The sequence below is a fragment of the Mizuhopecten yessoensis genome, unplaced genomic scaffold, assembly GCF_002113885.1.
Source record: "Mizuhopecten yessoensis strain PY_sf001 unplaced genomic scaffold, ASM211388v2 scaffold11121, whole genome shotgun sequence".
Classification (NCBI taxonomy): Eukaryota; Metazoa; Mollusca; class Bivalvia; order Pectinida; family Pectinidae; genus Mizuhopecten; species Mizuhopecten yessoensis.
In genome coordinates, this window is record NW_018408890.1 from 151,578 (window position 1) to 170,674 (window position 19,097).

The 19,097-nt window shown below is 33.8% G+C and overlaps 1 protein-coding gene across 8 annotated transcripts in view; it reads left to right on the forward strand.

Moving 5' to 3' along the window:
• Nucleotides 1-17,887, forward strand: part of LOC110466164 (protein FAM167B-like) — a 39,463-nt gene extending 21,576 nt beyond the window's left edge. For 4 of the 8 annotated variants that reach the window (XM_021522517.1, XM_021522519.1, XM_021522514.1 and 1 more), the window contains exons 2-4: nucleotides 1,962-2,089; nucleotides 15,179-15,767; nucleotides 16,149-17,887. In XM_021522517.1, the coding sequence (XP_021378192.1) occupies nucleotides 15,258-15,767; nucleotides 16,149-16,403 (765 nt within the window). In that variant the 5' untranslated portion in view covers nucleotides 1,962-2,089; nucleotides 15,179-15,257 and the 3' untranslated portion in view covers nucleotides 16,404-17,887. Of the gene's footprint in view, nucleotides 1-1,059; nucleotides 1,164-1,961; nucleotides 2,090-2,927; nucleotides 3,005-14,646; nucleotides 15,005-15,178; nucleotides 15,768-16,148 lie in introns of those variants that run through there. The other 4 variants (XM_021522521.1, XM_021522518.1, XM_021522522.1 and 1 more) reach the window with 4 other exon arrangements.
• Nucleotides 17,888-19,097: the final 1,210 nt, after the last annotated feature.

Genomic DNA, 19,097 nt, shown 5'->3' on the forward strand with positions numbered 1-19,097 from the left:
CTGTTATTGTTCCATTTCTGCATACTCAACTATTAATAGCCTTTGCGGTAGGAAACGCGATTCTCTCACACTTCACAGGTGCAAGCCCGTCTTAACATATATAGGAAAAATATAGCTCACTTGCGCTGTTACAGTTGCAGCATTATATTTTCCATTTTGGAGTATTTCAATAAATTCGTATCCTAGAAAATATAACCTACTGAATAAAATGTTGTGTAGGATTCAAATTAGTGTACATGTATGAAGGGTATCTAACGTTACAATTATGACGTCATAGTAATGATGACGTCAACATGAGGTTATGGTATTAGTGTCATACATGTACACACTTGGTAGGGTTATATATATATATATATATATATATATATAAGAGTGGACTTCTCAGTCTTTCCTTGGATGGTCTCGTTATACAGATTTAACTGTGTTTTCAATTGTTACTATGGNATATATATATATATATATATATATACTGTGTAATTGAAAAACCCGAACTGTTGGTCGTTAGACACAACAAAAAAGGCTTACTCGTTAGTGTCACGAGGGATATCGTCGATAAGTTAGGCTATTCGTGTCTCAGTAACAGATAACGGAATTCCTTCATATGAATGCACGGGGATAGATTTGAAATCGTTTTTGTGACCCTAAAGACTATGTTAGTATAGAAATATGGTATATTTAAGGATCAAACGCAAGTATGCAGGTGTAAAAACTACAGGTGTTTCTTATTGGTATTCTTTTTGTATATCGCTTTGTGCTAATTTGTTTCAACGCTAAAACAATGATCAATACATCATTGTTCTAATTAATGTTTTAATTGCTTAAATCTAAATTTCAATTTTTCAATAGAATGCATGATAACTGTCGATCATTTCCTTTTCAAGTCGTACTCCGTCTTTCGTGACATACCGTTTTATATTTACGCCTATATCTGATTGTTGGTTGATTAGATGCAGATTTTTACATTTTTTCTTCTTAATACTTCGATAGGCAGTCTGCACTCTCAAGTTCGTGAGTAGGTGTTTATTTAATAGATTATTACCTGCTTGACTGCATCATGACGTGACAGCTGTACCGCTAGTCTAGGTTACAATGTACATCTATGGAAAATTGAGTAGCCATGGTCTACAAACAAGATTTGTATTTTAAGGACAACGAAGTTCGAGGTAAGGTTGTATTTGATAAAGTTTCTTAAATTGATTTATGATTTTTAGAAGATTATAATTGGATTTTTGTTTGTTCAGGATTTTGCTTGCTCGTTACAGCTATGATCATTTGAAAAGTACATCATATACATGTATTGTCATTGTAAACATTGTGTAAGCTTTGTAAACAGTTATCATCAGTGTGCTTAGACACTATTTTCCTTACTGTAGATCAAAACAAATTCTCAGACTCTAAAGACTACAAACATCTGTGGTAAGGTCATGTTTGATTAAAAAAAAAATATAAGCATAGTAAAAACATAAAACATGGAATCAGATAGTTTTAAGCAATATGTTAAAACAAGCTACATAAAGCTTGTAAAGATTGTCTCCCTTTGTGTTTAAAACGTTGCTTCATTCTCATGGGCCTGTGTTTATGGAACCCGTTTCCATGCCTTCAACTTTTCAACTCAGGTTCTGTGCTTAAGCCCATGTTCTCGTCCCGCTGCTGAAATGACGATACTTTTCATTTCCTCAATAATTATGAAGACTTTAGGAGAGAATTAAAGCCATAGACATTTTTTTATTTTTTTTTTCAACTGGACTTTGTTTTGTTACTTTGGCATACGACTTAGGCGAGTTACCAGAAACGTTGTTTGAGCACATATTCATGCTTGAGCATGAAAGTGGTTTAATGAATACGGGACCGAGTGTTTTAGTAAAATCACGAATCTAATAAAACTCGTTTTGAGGAGTATGTTTTATAGAATTGGATATTAATATTTCTCTATTTTAATATTTCTCTCGCCTCTCCAACAGAATTTCCTGCCAGTACCCATCACCTGTAAGACGACTGAAGTCATCACGTGATCTGATCTGACTGAAGGAGTTTACTTCCCACGTGTTCTGTTCTGATGTCGCCTCTGTTATGAACTGTGAGTCTGATTGTAAGTATTTCGTAATGGTTACTTGTAAATAATTATTACAAGTTCCCTCATATCTCAAAATATACCGGTGGCAAGTGTGGCGCAGGAAACACCAACGATTCTGCAATATCTGGTTTTACGTCGGCTTCTTAGCTACAGCTACAGTTAGAGATATGTTTGGAAGTTACAGTGTCACATATCCTTCATGAATGTTCATCATTGACCTTTCAATCCTTTTATAGTGGAAGTTTCCTTCTGATTAGGAAACTTTAAACATTTTACAAAGTGGCGGAACAGCCGCCTTTGTAGGTACAGGGTCGTAAAGTCTATGACTTCCATTTTTAAAAGTAATATGGCTACCCCAGCAAAACATTGCACAAACCTTCTCTGTGATAATATTAAGACAAAGTTGAAATACCTTTCGGTTTCATATACTGAATTAAAGAGTTTAATTTCTTCACATTATCAGTCAACCACACTTCTGCGTATTTGTTAATAAAAACATTTCATTAAAAAGGGGTTGTACTAAAATTATGATCATGACACATATGCATACAAATATTATAAATGAAATATTTAAGTAAAGTTTAATAAATGTAAAACATTCGATTCCTTTGTTTAAGTTCGTACCAATGTACTGCTTTGCTTTGTTTGTCAAAAGAAAACATCCAAGCAGTGTCTCACGCGAGCGTGCTGTTCGCTGTCCAACATTCAACCAGTGTCTCACGCGAGCGTGCTGTTCGCTGTCTAACATCCAACCAGTGTATCACGCGAGCGTGCTGTTCGCTGTCTAACATTCAACACCAATTGCAAATTCTACTACTGACACTAAATGTGGATTGTCTGTCTCCCTTAATAGGTGTAGCGTACCGATATTTCTCTACACCACGGTGGAATATAACTTACCAAAACATGTCAAAGGAGAGTCAACAGAAGGTAAAGTACCTCACAACTACTAGGCCTAGATCATGACAGACGACTACGTTTCTTACCTTAATTCTAAACACTCCTGTTTATAGCCGCGCTTTTCCTTCAGGAAGCAATTCAATATTTATAATAAAACTCTTCCCATATGTTAACAAGGCGTAGTTTAAATCACGCTTAGCAGTCATTAATCATTTATCGTTATTGCTGAACACAGTTTTATAGTATGACCTCAGTGTCTTCAGAATTCTACACACGTGACATTGTTAAAGTCAAGGTCCCCCGGCATTAATTGGGACCTCCAGCTTTCGTCATCTTCCAACTCTTCCCCTCCGATGGTTTCTCCCTATGCAGCTGTGGTAAGCCGGATAACAGGAAATAGTGACCAGGATTAACATGCATGGGCTTGATACGTAATACCTCTGAAATAGTACATATCCTTATGGAATAACCAGAAGCATGGGGCCTGTTACGTAATTTACTGGAAGTATATCAACGTTGTTTTGTACTCAGTGTGTCCGAGATCTCTCCCTCTCCTTTGTTCCGTGGCCCGCGTTTAGTCCAATCACCTGCGTACACCGCCTTCATATGAATGTTACATTCTGTAATACAAAAATGAGTTTGACATACATCCCCGTAAAAGACCAAGATGTGTCTCTCTGCCTTGGGCAGCTACATTTGTACTTTGTTCTGAATTTGCCAAGGTTGTTCAATAAATCTCTGAGAGAACTAAACTGATATACTACCTCTAATGAACAACCACTTAAACCCCAAATATTATTTCCCTCCATTTTCCACTCCCACCCCAACCACATTTCTGTATACAATTATCTTGTAGACCCCATTCGATAGATAAGAAAAAACCCAAATATACAACATTTGATATAGCGCCCTATCTAGCTATTATAATATTCGATGGTATTTATCCCAAAATGGTTTATCATTTCTTTATCTCTCTCTGTAGTTCGTGAGAGCTATAGTTTACTGTGTATGTTGCCATTTTTTCTTCATCACCTGTTGAGGAAAGGTTGCTTTCAATGATAATTGGCTTACAGTTCTTTGACATAAACAGCCCTGAATGGGGTGAATAAATCAATGTCTAATTACGAATAATTAATATGACACCAACACGTTAGCGCTGAGTTAACATACGGACACGTACCAAACTTACAAAGCATTGTCAGCCTTCCAAATCTCTGATAAGGGGGAAATGAAGAAAAAAATACAAAATTGGAATAACACAAACGTAAGTTCTACTGTAATGTATGAAACAAAATGTCTAAAAAGACTGTCGTTACAGTAGCTCCAATTATGTATGCGAATTTTGTTTGAAAATGTGACGTATTGTTTATTTCCGAACAAGATAATTAATATTAATGATAATTAATAGATATGATATTTAAATGCAAAAACAATTGCAGAACAAGGTCGATCTCGTGAACACTTAGATGTAAACTGTCTTTTTCTATCTCGAATATAGGTCCACGGATACTCGTAATAAATATTATCGCATGTGAAATAGAAAAAACCTATCGTGTAACAAATAATAATAAAAAAAAATTCCAATGAAAAAGTCATTGTAGAAAATAAGCTTGATTTCAAACGAATGTGTGCCGTTCATTACAACAATATCGTTATTATTTGTTACGAATTATGTCAAGTAGATATTTGAGAACAATTTATACGTTCAGTGAGCACAAACATGCAAGGGAAAGATAAAAATTGGAAAATAAAGGGAACGTGAATAATTTGGTCGTTAGCCTTGGCCGGCGTAAAACGACAACTAGAGTTTTGAAATGGAAATCTATGTCACATGACCTGGTGACACCGACCTTACATTTTGACAAGTCACGGTAGCTGACATGGGTCAGAGTGATGGCGGTTTTGGTAGTTGACCAAGCAGTTATTTATCATTACAAAATTTAGGTTTTATTTTTTTATATATCCGAATTTACTTAGGTTTTTATTTGTTATACGTCCTAAATAACTTTATAATTTCCAACTATTTTGATTACATACCAGGTAGATATTTTCGTTAGATTGTCATGTTAAGATGTTTAGTTTGAAAATGACCCTGAAACGTTTAACAGTATAGCGTATTTATTCTAGGCCAACTACAACTATCGTGTAGATTATAGTGTCGATAAATACATTGGTAATTTATCGATGTACAATCAATAAAAACGCGTGTTCATAGGTCTGTAGGGTTTCGTAAGGTTATAGGTCTGTAGGATTTCGTAAGGTTATAGGTCTGGAGGGTTTCGTAAGGTTATAGGTCTGGAGGGTTTCGTAAGGTTATAGATATGTAGGGTTTCGTAAGGTTATAGGTCTGTAGGGTTTCGTAAGGTTATCAGACGGTATGGAAGCAATACGTTTGTTCATTTTGTATTGAATGTCAGAGTAATACACTTCATGCATAATGCCATATCAAAGGTTCTGCTGTTTAAATTCTTGAGTGAAGTAAAATAAAGGTAGGATTTATGAACGCATGATAATGTCACAAATGATGTCATATTAATGTATAAATGTAGATACGCATTACATCCCGCTATGAAACTCTTAGTTGACATTTGCTTCCTGACTCAAAGCCATCATTTTAGATGTCTCCTTTCCCACCTCTCTTTAAACGAGTCCCTCGATAGATACTGCCAAAAATATTAACGCAACAATGAAACTTAAAAAATGATGGAAGTGTCAACAATGCCTTTTGTACCTTGTTATTCAGTGATTTCCCGTAAATCACAAGTATCACAATTTACTGATTATCATTGATGTATTCTGCTCATCGTGTCGTCAAATTAAACAAAATTATTATATCACTTGATTTATGTTCTTACAATATAGTTATAGATAAATCAATTTACATTTTTTTTTATTCAGGATCTTTGTCAAGCAGAATTTTGTCGTTATGCAGATGATTGACAGTTCCTCGAGTAATACATCTGCACGGTGTCTTTGTAATAGAAAAGTGGGGTATGAAGAACGCATACCTTTAAATCGTGGTTTAGTGGTATATTTAATCAATTTCTTGTTGTTGACAACCTGAAGGTGGCTGGAAAAAAGCTATATATTACTGGTTCATTCTTCTGTTTTTAGTTGTCTCCCTTTATTTTGATATCAGTGTTATAAACTATGACTAATCGTATTTGCGTAATCTTTTACAAGCGAATGTGTCTAAATTGTTGTCTGAAATACTTTTAGCTACATCATACTATATTGATATCTCCCAAAAGTGCGCAAGCGCATAAAGGGGAGCAGTTTTTAAAATTGTTTATGAGTAATAGACTGTATGAATCTTGGCAAGAGATTCAAAAATTCATTAATATTCATTGCATGCTGTTATTCTGAGGAAAACTGATGGTGCATGTAGCTTGATACACCCTATATAAGTAAATAAAAAGGTAAGATAAAATATATCTTAGCGACTAAAATGGATTCAAGGTCCTCTAAACGCATCGTTGAAATATAATGTTACATTGTTCTGTACATTTCATATCAAATTCATGCATAACGATTATAAGTGCTAAATTGCGTATATTAAGGTAGTATTGCCCGTCAAAATAGAAATTAAGTTGAATTAGTATATATCATATATCACATCACTAGCCATTGATTCCTATTAAATGTGATACACACACTAACTCATAACTAGAAAACTTCCAATAGGGAATATCTTAGAAGTGGATTAACTACTCTGAAGAATCCATCATTGTAATGACCAAAACCATGACATAAGAGTGCCTTCTGAATTATTCCTATGTATAAGACGTAAGATATGTATGAGGGTGATGGCGCGGAGTAGTGAGGTCTGGAGTTGAGTAAGTGTAGAATCAAAATAAGTGTATCAAACACGAAACGTACATCTATCAGAGTGTTGCATTCTCCTGACGTGATCGATGCTTCTATATACATTTTCTGTGATTCATGAAATATTGATATGACATATTTTGTTTGTATGAAACGCAGAAATATGTGAAAGCACGTGAACACCAGGTCATATTTAAGGCTGCACTAGTCGACTGACTCATATGATATATGTTAGATAAGGTTTTAAAACCGAAAAAACTATCCAAAATATGTCATAATTCCGAAAAGTACACTGATAGAGTTCATTTTAGTTAGCACATCCCGATAACAAGGTACAGGTCTTTATTTATCAATGTTAAAAAAGGTAAAAAAAAAGGTATTTAAAGTGAAATGCGTATTAACGTCAATATATCAAAACCGTTGTGTTTAGCGGACTAGTAACTTACATATAGAACGATAGAAAGTGGTTGTCTGCAATATATCTTTATCATCTTCCTGCATTAGAACGTGTTAGAGAGGATCATAAAGTAGTGTGATTGTTTTTGAAACATCAGTTTTATCAAATTTTGTAAATGAATGTCCCTCAGAGGTAAAATAAATTGTGATCTTTGATGATTTAATTATTGTTGAAACATGAAACGAAATATGTTATGACGACCTGCGTGTAATGTTCGTGAACACACTCATATTACGACCGATATTACTTAGCCAACTTATTTGAACATTTGACTTACATATCAGTACGGCAAGGCATTTGATACGGCAGTATCCAACAAAAACATATCGACTGGTACAATGGATAAAAAATTGGAAATTTGAAAACTGAAAACAGGGAAGTGGAAACACTGGAGGTAACACTACATGTTGGGTCTTAAATAGTGTGATACCTAACTAGTGACGTGTTCAATCGCAATAATGTCTGTAAATCATATATATAAGTGTCCAGCAAGGCTATTATCGTGATGGTATAAAGAATACAATATAGAATACAGAAATTCAGAGGATAAATGGCGACAAAATAGAACTCGCCTTACTCATTCAGCAACTCGAGTGTAGGGAACGTATCCAGCTAGAAATCCAAAAAAACGCGTATTCTAATATAATGCTTCAAAAGAACCACACTGATGACTGTTAACGGCGAGAGGAACTTGTGGTCAGTGTCTTTGTTCCTATGTTATCCCCCATGATGAGAGGACACTATCCCTGCTTTATAAATAGCCTAGGATAGATATTGGAGATTAAGTATAGGGAAGACCGGTCACTGTGGTGAGTGTGGGTGAATGGGTACATCACCATGTACACTGGGCTGGTTGTGCTCAGAAGGCCTAATGAATATAGGGGAAAGGTTTGTCACACTGGTAAAGGTATTGAAACTTGCTCTGAATCAAAACAAATTCAGGAAACATTCATTATTTTCAACGAAAACAATTTTAGTGGTAGCGTCGATCATTACCTAAGATCAAACAATGTCGTCATGCAACTGGTGTCCCTACAATCAAAACCAGAAAACTAAGACTTTTTCATTTTATTTAGTGTTTTGCATTCGGTCAATCGGATATATTTTTATCAAATTGATACATTACAAGTAGTTGCTATATAACCGAATTGATGAAATCCCACATGATCCTCCCTGAGACACCCCAGAGGACATCTTGCTTACTCATCCGCGGTTGTGATTTAAATATCCAATACGTCCTCAGTATTTAAGCTGTATTAAGACGTTAAATACTCTCGTTTATTTACTGAAAGGACGTTTAAGGAAATCGAAAGTATCTGAACCGAGACAACATAAGGTCGATTTGATTCAGAGAGTATAATAGGTCCCCAGAATAACATCAGTGACGCTGCTTTAATCGGCAGAACCTCATTTCTGGATGAATCAACACCTTAATCGGACATTGGTTTTTTACTTTATACACCCACTAACATGACCAAGGGGGCTAGTTTCTGTCAACAAGAAACTGTTTAAGGTACAAGAACCCGTTTAAAGACCACGGGATGTCGCAATTCATATTGGGATTGAACGGACAAAACTCTATTTTATAGAGATGCTTCTATAACGTATTTATGCATTAAATCTAACGTTTTTACATATTTCATATTTTCTGTTTTGCATAACTTAATATTCCGGATAAATAGTTTTACCACATTAGAATGAAATGTATTTTATCCATTTTCAGGCATATAACGTTTGACAAAGTTTGAAATCCTATGGTAAAGTAAGCACGGATTTCGTCGGAGACTAATTTGTACATACTTATTCTTTCTGTTTGACGTTGGATCATGAAACTTAATGCTGACGTTGGCTTCTGTAGATTTCAAAAATCTCCTCCTGGAAATTCTCGACTGATGCCTGGCGCGTGTTGAAGCAAAAAGAGTAATCTGTAGTAAAATTTTGATACATTTTCAGATATTTTAAATATTAAATTCTGTTCTTATTTAGGCCAAATTACGTACAGTTATTTATAGGGTAGAAGCGATTCAAAACACATCACAGAGGTTTTTGTCGTCATGTGCATTGTAACGTCATTATTGTACATGTCACAACGTCCTCCTCGGCATACTGTTTTACCATTCCACCATTTTATTATATATTGTCTCCTTATTCATACTCTCCTGCTTGCAAACATTACTGTTACGTCACATGTGTTTTGTTTATATACCATACACTATTTTACAATCCAGCCTTTTCTTTGCATGTTTTTCAAATACCCTTTCCAAGCTGAGCGTTCCATTGACAACATACGTGGGGAAATAAAGATGCCAATATTTACCTGGAAGTAAATGTGACACGAGTATCACAGTTACCGACACACGAGTATCTCGTATGTCACACGTTAGAATCACCACACGGTATCCGAGGGAAATTGCCTGGAACCTATTATACCATTACCAGCACAATGAGGGCGTAACGGATGACGCACGATCACGCTCCTATTAGTTCATGTTAAGGTGTGTTCACGTATATCACCATGTCAGGTAGATATATACCTGAGGAGAACGGTCTATTCCTTGTTGTTTTGACTGACCAGTACCACGTCATATGTCAATCTGGACTATATATGTCTGTGTGTTCTGAATATGGCAGCTATCAAGCGGCGGTCCGTTACAGGTATACAATCTGAAATGACAACCATTTTAGATTTGGTTTCTATGCACCATGCAGTTTTAATCGAAAGAATGAAAGATTCATTAATAAATGTAAATATCCCGTAAAGAACTGTTTCCATCTTTGTTTGATCTCGATTGGTATATTCTGTTGTTCAAGCTACTACAAGTTTGTCCTTGTGTTAAAAGTATGGTACCTATGTGTTCTTGTTCTTTCTCTTTATATTAAAGAAAATTGAAAAAATGAAAACAAATGATATATATGTATACATGTTATACTTAAGTTAATTATATACATATATTATTAACATTACATTGAAATTTAGTACCCCCTTCCCCGTGAATAAACATCACACTGCGTTTTAATTAAGTTTAAATGAGGAGTTGATAGTCTTTGCCAAGCATGTAACTGTAGAATAAATTTAAACGGTTAACCCTCCAATTTCCTATCGGTAACATATAGTGCATCATTTTGTTTACGCTTTTGTCGACCAGAAAAACGCATTTGGATGAAAATGTATCACCGGAAACATAGATCCATCAGGAGTTTTATTTCCCATTCCCAGGCCTTATTTTAAGTCACGAGTTACGTTTTTGACGGTAAACATTGACTAATGGTGTTACTGCCGTGGATCTTAATTCAATAAATACTTCTCTGTTCTGTATGATGTTCACAATAAACATAAACCGTTCTGTTTATAACGATGTACTGAGAGGGAAATATCGATAAAATGATATTTATTTTAATAAAATTGAATAATTAAGTGTCATTCGTATTCATTGTGTAATGTGAATTTAACGACATCAACTCTGTGTTGATATAAATAAAATTGGAGCCAATTTTTCTCTGGGGAAATAGTGGCAGTATAGCGAGGGTTTTCTGGATAAATGATAAAAAACAAAAGTTTGGTTTTGTGGGAAAATGGTGACAGTAAAGCGAGTTATGTTTTAGACAAATGGTGACAGGATAGCAAGTTATGTTTTTGATAAATGGTGACAGGATAGCGAGTTATGTTTAGATAAATGGTGACAGTATAGCGAGTTATGTTTTAGATAAATAATGACAGGATAGCGAGTTATGTTTTAGACAAATGGTGACAGGATAACGAGTTATGTTTAGACAAATGGTGACAGTATAGCGAGTTATGTTTTAGATAAATAATGACAGGATAGCGAGTTATGTTTTAGATAAATGGTGACAGGATAACGAGTTATGTTTTAGACAAATGGTGACAGGATAGCGAGTTATGTTTTTGATAAATGGTGACAGGATAGCGAGTTATGTTTTAGATAAATGGTGACAGGATAGCAAGTTATGTTTTTGATAAATGGTGACAGTATAGCGAGTTATGTTTTAGACAAATGGTGACAGGATAGCGAGTTATGTTTTAGACAAATGGTGACAGGATAGTGAGTTATGTTTTTGATAAATGGTGACAGGATAGCGAGTTATGTTTTTGATAAATGGTGACTGGATAGCGAGTTATGTTTTAGATAAATGGTGACAGGATAGCGAGTTATGTTTAGACAAATGGTGACAGTATAGCGAGTTATGTTTTAGATAAATAATGACAGGATAGCGAGTTATGTTTTAGATAAATGGTGACAGGATAACGAGTTATGTTTTAGACAAATTGTGACAGGATAGCGAGTTATGTTTTAGACAAATGGTAACAGGATAGCGAGTTATGTTTTTGATAAATGGTGACAGTATAGCGAGTTATGTTTTAGATAAATGGTGACAGGATAGCAAGTTATGTTTTTAATAAATGGTGACAGGATAGCGAGTTATGTTTAGACAAATGGTGACAGTATAGCGAGTTATGTTTAGACAAATAGTGACAGTAAAGCGAGTTATGTTTTAGATAAATAGTGACAGGATAGCGAGTTATGTTTTAGATAAATGGTGACAGGATAGCGAGTTATGTTTTAGACAAATGATGACAGTATAGCGAGTTATGTTTTAGACAAATGGTGACAGTATAGCGAGTTATGTTTTTGATAAATAGTGACAGTATAGCAAGTTGTGTTTTAGATAAATAGTGATAGTATAGCAAGTTATGTTTTAGATAAATAGTGATAGTATGACGATTTTTGGCTGTAAATAATATCATAAGGACTCGTTCACCCTTGTCTATAACAGGTTCTGGGGCAGTTATAAACTTTGACAAACTCGATGACCAATAGAGATAGGTTGCTTCTGATTAAAGGAAACAACGATCCTGAAATAACGCAGTTATGTTTGTAAGAAAGTTTGAGAGTGAGGATTATTATTATAGGATATTAGGTACATAGTTATAGTATATATCAAAATATTTATTTAAAGCTGAAGAAGAGGATAGGTAGTGACTTTAATTTCAAGTTTTAGAATAAAAGTCGTACGCACTTACTTAAAATTCTGCTTAGTTTTGGATTCGTATCAAGCTTAAATCGTTTAATAACACATATATTTAAAAAAAAAATGTGCTCGGTAATAATGTTTTTGATGTGGGATCATATGTAGAAAAGTGAAAATTATTTAAGTACACGTTGGCGCCCATTCTACTCTAAACTGCAATATTGGAACAGAACCAAAACTTAAACGTGAGCAATAAACTTGAAACTATTAATCTATTTTTAAGTATGACGTCTTTTATAATTACTGTACAAGTTGTATATAACTATTCCACTATACGTAGGTAATGCGTTATCGTTTATAACATTTGTATGGCCAGACTCCACATACTAATATACATTAAAATCCCAATTGATATGCTAGTGATGCCGAAATAAATCATCAAAGCGAAATATCTATTTAGCTGAAATATCAGGATTGAGTTTTATCGAGCTTCAACTGATGACAGAAATTTTCAAATAATTGCCAATATATATATAGTAATTGTAATATCTCTGTATATTATTACTCGAAGATCATTTAGAATCTAGACACGTATTTTGTTTCTATACTAAATGATACTGTATATGATATTATGATTGATTACAATGTTACAGTAATGTAACGTCAAGCTAACCAGGCGTTGTCGAGCTTGGTCCAGTATGTCAATCTTTGATGTTTTACACTGCATTAAAACCCATCTATCAGACATTTATCTTGGTTTAGATTTATTGGGTGAATAATGTTTGAATGAAAGTGAATCGCTATTATTGGGCCGTTCATGCATTTATAAAATAGTTTTCGGGTTTTTCTATGTCGTCTGACCGAACAGATTTAAAACGTTAAGCGGTTGCGTGGTTCCATCATTCAAAACCATAGTATATCATATAAAACAATTATCTGAAATCCTCAGTCCAAACATGCTTAACGGAGTTTTCAGTTGAAAAATATTCTAGAACGTTTGCTATAGCAACAACTGTTTACATTTAAAAAATAAGTTGTTTCAGTCATCTTTACTCTGCTAATGACTTGTCGACTGATCCAGTTTGTTTGTGAAATAGATGACGGTGTCTGAGATGTTCCTGGTACGTATTAAGTAATCTAGCCTCTTATTCAACGATGTTCTGACCCCTGATGATACTAACTTTTATGTCAGAATATCTTTACTATCTTTAGTAGCCGATAACTCTTTTACGACTTTACTTTTGTATTATCAATATTTGTTTGCACCATTGGACATTTTATCGACAATGAAAATGAGTTGAAAAAGATTTCAGGACATACTTTATTTTTCCCTTTTATAATCATAAGTTTACTTTGTTTTGAAATAGTGTGATTATGATTACCAAATATACCAAATAAACTAATTTGAAATGACGGGAATCTGAGTGGAATAAGTTTATATCCTGACCTTCCTAGTCGTACATTTAACTTAACATGTATCTAATGCGCGTTTTTATTCATGTTTAAATGTAAAGGAAACACGATTGATTATGAGATGTGAGTTTAGGATTTAAACAATCATTTTCTCACAATGTAGCGTAAGATTATATTATAAATCGGTTTATAAACAGAACGTCAGGTTGCTCTACCGTCTCTCGTGGAAAATCCTAAATCTAACCAAAGACAGTAGGATTATTTTCCTTCAGTGAGAAACTTGTTCAACAGTACACAAAAGTAACACCATATGTTGACCATACTTAGGTGCACCACTTAAAATGTCATCTGTAATCTACATAATTGTGAGATTTATATCAAGTTTTGTTAGCTTGATCGAATATCAAAGTCAACTTTAGATCAGTGATAATTCCATGATGGTAAAATACAATAAGAATATGCAAATTGTATCAAAAATGGTCACCCTCAGAAAATATTAACAGAAATATTTATATTTGCATATTTTTCTTATAAAATAAATTGAAACTTTGACTTAAGGACTCATTCACAGCTTGATAAACTGTATTGCGTACATGACATGTAATCATTAATATATGCAAGTATATTTCCTATACTATTTTACATGTGGTAGAGTATATTTGATTGATACATGTACACCTGTGTACCTGTCTCACCTGTATAGTCACCTGTAGTATTTACAATATAACTACGTACGTAATACTTACACAAACTATATATCTTGTCAAGGCACTTATCTGTACCCTTATTAATCGATAAAAAATAATTATTTATATAACTTTTTAGAAATTAACAACATCTTCTAGATTTACTTCAAGCTTACGAAACTACTTAATGGGAGGAAACAAATTAGTGATGTCAATCTGTCTGTATAATATATGACGTTTGCTTAACTGAGACTTGTCGATACGCTTGGATCAGATTTTATAATTTACCAACCAGAATAACTTATTGCTATTCGAATGTATAATTTCTGATTCGTCCTCCTATGCTGAGGCTTGGTCAAAACCTGACTTAACGCCTTAAATTGATCTTCTCAATTGTGAAGGATGAGTGGTTCGTAATCAATCAACTAGTTACACAGGTTTACCGGAGATATTTTACCTGTACAGGTGAAAATAAAAGTGTTGAAATGCCGAGAGAAAGCAAACCCACGCTCTAGTCAACCTTCAGTATGGGGTCGTCTTTGCAAGTGGAAATTGATCAGCTACCTGTGTTACAAATGTATTACCTGCTCCTTACACACGTTAGAGGATGTGTTTGTAATGTTTGAAATGCATTTTTCGGATTTATATGTTCTTACACAGGTAAACTATAGAAATGACGTGTCTCATTGTTTTTACTCTATTATCAGTAATATCAATTGAAATTATATTTGTTCCATACGTAAATTCAAGACGCTATATATTCTAGAAATATCAGCCAACAGACTTTATCAAGAAAAAATTGTTATATATATTTATATATCTTATACATTTCAGGAACACCATTAGATGGCGTAATAGCACAGTGAAGGGCCTTCATATAATAACAACGTTTTGAATTTAAAAATCTAAAAAAATGAAGGAGTATAGAATATCGACGCTATCTGTAATTGAAGAAATTCCGACAACAGAAAGTTACGATGTTACAAAAAATGACACCGAAGAAAATGACTTTATTGAACCCAATAATAACATTGATAAAGGAAACGAAACATCAAACAGTGATTTCCACGGAAACAACGATCTCCATGGAAACAATGAACTCCATGGGAACAATGATCTCCATGGAAACAATGATCTCCATGGAAACAATGATCTCCACAGAACAAACGATCAATGTGAGAAATGTGACACAGGCAATGGCAATGACCTTGGAACATTAAAGGAAAAAGCTACGAAACTAAAGTTAAAAACCAGACGAACAAGTTATGTGACATGGGAAACAGAGAAGTTAGTTCGATCCGGTGCGTTATTTAAAGCGAGGCTACAGCACGAGGTGGTCAAAGATCCACAGGATGACCAAAGCCTTACACCCGAACGGAAAGAAAAAATCAACAGTGACATCGGATGGATCCGGAAAGAACTGGTGAGTTTATCATAAGGTGCTTAATTTTGTATGATGACAAATTCTTTCTTTATTAGTCAGTTGATGAGATGATTGGGACAGTAGAGACAGAGGGAGACATGTGCTATAGATACACTCCTTAATCGTGTCTCCTCAGTGCGTGTTGATCAAACATTTTATAATTACACCGTTCTTATCTTTTGAATTGCATTTTCTCACGTTAATGTTTGGATAATTTCGTGGGAACCATGGTTAGGTGGATATGTTTGCATATTTTGTGTTTACAAACACACGAGTATAAACATTGTCACTAAATTGTTACGTAAATTTCAATGTACGTTTTTATAATAAAGGTTATACATAATACACAAGTTATATACTGAATCTTAATCTATTTCGCAGCATGCCATGAGAATATTCGATCAGAACCTGGCGAAAAAACTTCTGTCTCTGCGGCACGAAATGCATTCATTAAAATTGAAATGGAGTTGTGACGATCACAAAGAAATGATGGAAGAAGTCACGTGTGATTTGGAGGAGCGTCAGGTTCTTCAAGACGTTTGTGATCTGCCGCTTGGCCCAGTTGATATTAATCCGCTGAAACATCTAGGTGTGACGAGGATGCATTTAAGTGCACGACGTTTCAGTACGTGCTAACAGAACTAAATCTAATTCTAACAACAATGAGGACATACGTCGAGAGTATCCTATATTACGCCACGTGCCCGTTTTTGCAATATAACAGCGACTACTATTGGTTAATTATCTGACAGTTTTGAGTTAAGTGAACAAATAATATTCATGCATTTTATTGCATGTGTGCAGTAACATAAAATTATTTTGAATGTATTGTTTCCGTTGATTTTCGATATTATCTGTATCTCTTGTTGTTATTCATAAAAACGGAAAATACACACACAATCATATGAAGTTATTCAGCAATCTCATTAATCGTATTACAAAACGCTGAGAACTTACCTCGCCTCGATGGAAGTTAAATTCCACCCACGACCAAACATGTTTGTTAAATGCAATATGACCATATCTGCTGTTACAATGTAAATGGTGAAGTAATGTCTAAAACCATCGGATATACTTCTTTATTACATAAGGGTACCTGTCCTACTTCACTTTTTTCTTATATACAGTAACCTCCCCTTAAAATCATTTTGGAAGTAACTGTATCGCAGTTTGTATGAAAATATTATACTACAAAACCATAAAGAAAAGTGCACCGTTTTTTAAATATATATATGCCAATAATACTTTGATAAAGAATGATGTTTCCTTCCAACGAATAGTAACTGGACATCTTATAACAGTTAACCCCCCTTTTGAAGAGTGTCATAATACCATTCTTCACATTCCTCATTCCGTGCCAAAATTATCTGAATCTGTAACCCTGTTGTTAATTCATGCATAGCTTATCGAATTTTTAAAAAGTCTTATCACACACTCAGTAGATTAGAAACTGTTTGATACAAGTGAGACATGTACATAGTCTTTCCTATTATTTACTACTTGTGGTTCAGTAAATTGTTTTGTGTGATTTGTGTGGAACCTTCTGAGACGAAACCAGGAGGCCGTATTTGCCTGGACCAAATTAAAAAATTTAAGTTCCGGTTTTGAATCTCGGTCCAGTCCAGCTGCTATTTACACTCAGAAAACTGTTGTATTTTTTCATTTAATTATGATTTCTTTTAAGCAATGATTTATCAAAGCTATAGTTGTGCCAGGAGAGACAGTTTTCAATGTGAGGTTACGGTTTTTGGCAGTGGGATCCTTAAGTAAATCAGTTGATACATACCGTATATGACGACATTGGATTGAATTTATTAGAAACAAAAGGCCACTTTTTATAGATTGCAAATAATGAAAGTGTCTCTTCCTGTGAAAGTGATGTTTTGATTGACATATGATTAAACATTGTATATGTTGAAAGAGTATATTGTGCACAAAATAAACTGCTACATCAGTATATTAAAATATGTTGAATTATAGATAAACTTCTTGGTTTGCAGAATTTGTTTATATAGACACGTGTGGAATTATATTGCTGGTTTAAATTGTTATTAAGGATGTACTCTTCTGAGGTTTCAGTCACGTTCAAGTCTCGTTTTGATCTAGTGTAACGGGTTTTTGTAATATTTAACAAATTAAGATAGGTATAATAGCACACACACATCTGAAAAACATATAAAAAAACCTAGATGTCTGTTGTGTGTAGAACATTTTTTACAAGAATTTTAAAAAAATGACCAATTTGGCGGCCATTTTGAAAAAGTGTATTTATGTGAATTTCTTGCCTTCATAAAGGGCCAAAATTTCACCTTTTTTGGCACTAGATTGATCACTTGAATTGTCATTGTGTCACCATTTTTAACTGTAGCAGGTTCAATTTTGCTGTACAATTTTATAATGTTCAATATGATTAAAATAATATGCAAAAAAGTGGAAAGTTATAGTTTATTGATATAATTTTTTACATATTAGGGTAACTGAAGCACTTTTGATTTTTGACCTCGAAAAAGGTAAAAAAATAACACAAATAATAATGGGACAAAAAAAGAAGCACACCGACCCCCCATTTTTGTGGCTGTTTTAGAAAGAGAAACACATTTTCTTTTGATTCATTGAATACTAAAAAAAGTTTAATACAGGATTTTTTTATATCAAGCGTTTAATCTGCAAAAAATGGTGAAAAATGTGCATTTTTTCATTAAAAAATAAGGGGTAGGGGTAACTAAAATCGCATTTCTGAGTAAAATGAATAAGATTAAGACATTTTACTTCCATAGTTTCAAAGAAAATAATATTTTTATCAATTCTACAAACATTCATACATATCTGATAACACACTTGAAAGAAATTGTATGAATTTGTTCTGCAAATGGGCAAAACCCGAAAATTTACCTAAAATCACATATTGTGTTAAATTGGTATCTTTGGCCGATCATAGCACAAAAACGAGCACACGGACATATATTTGTTTTTGCATTTTCTACTATGCCATTATCTCCTTTTTCCAAAAATCAAGATAAGAAAAAAAGTTTAATACAGGAATTTTTTGACTTCTCAGAGGTGTACATCCTTAAGTCATTTTTAAAATATACATATAACGTCTTTATGTTTTTGTTATTCGTGTAGACATGTGCGTTGGATTTTTGGCCATTGCTGTGAATTACACGATGAAGTGTTGGCTTAATCAAAATAGGTGAATTAACGATTATTTTCATTCAAATTTAATTTTAAATATCATGAAAGAGATATGAACGAAAAACTGTAACATTTTCCCGTACATGAAAAGCAGATAAATAAATAAATAAAAATAAGAAGGACGCATTGCCTTAG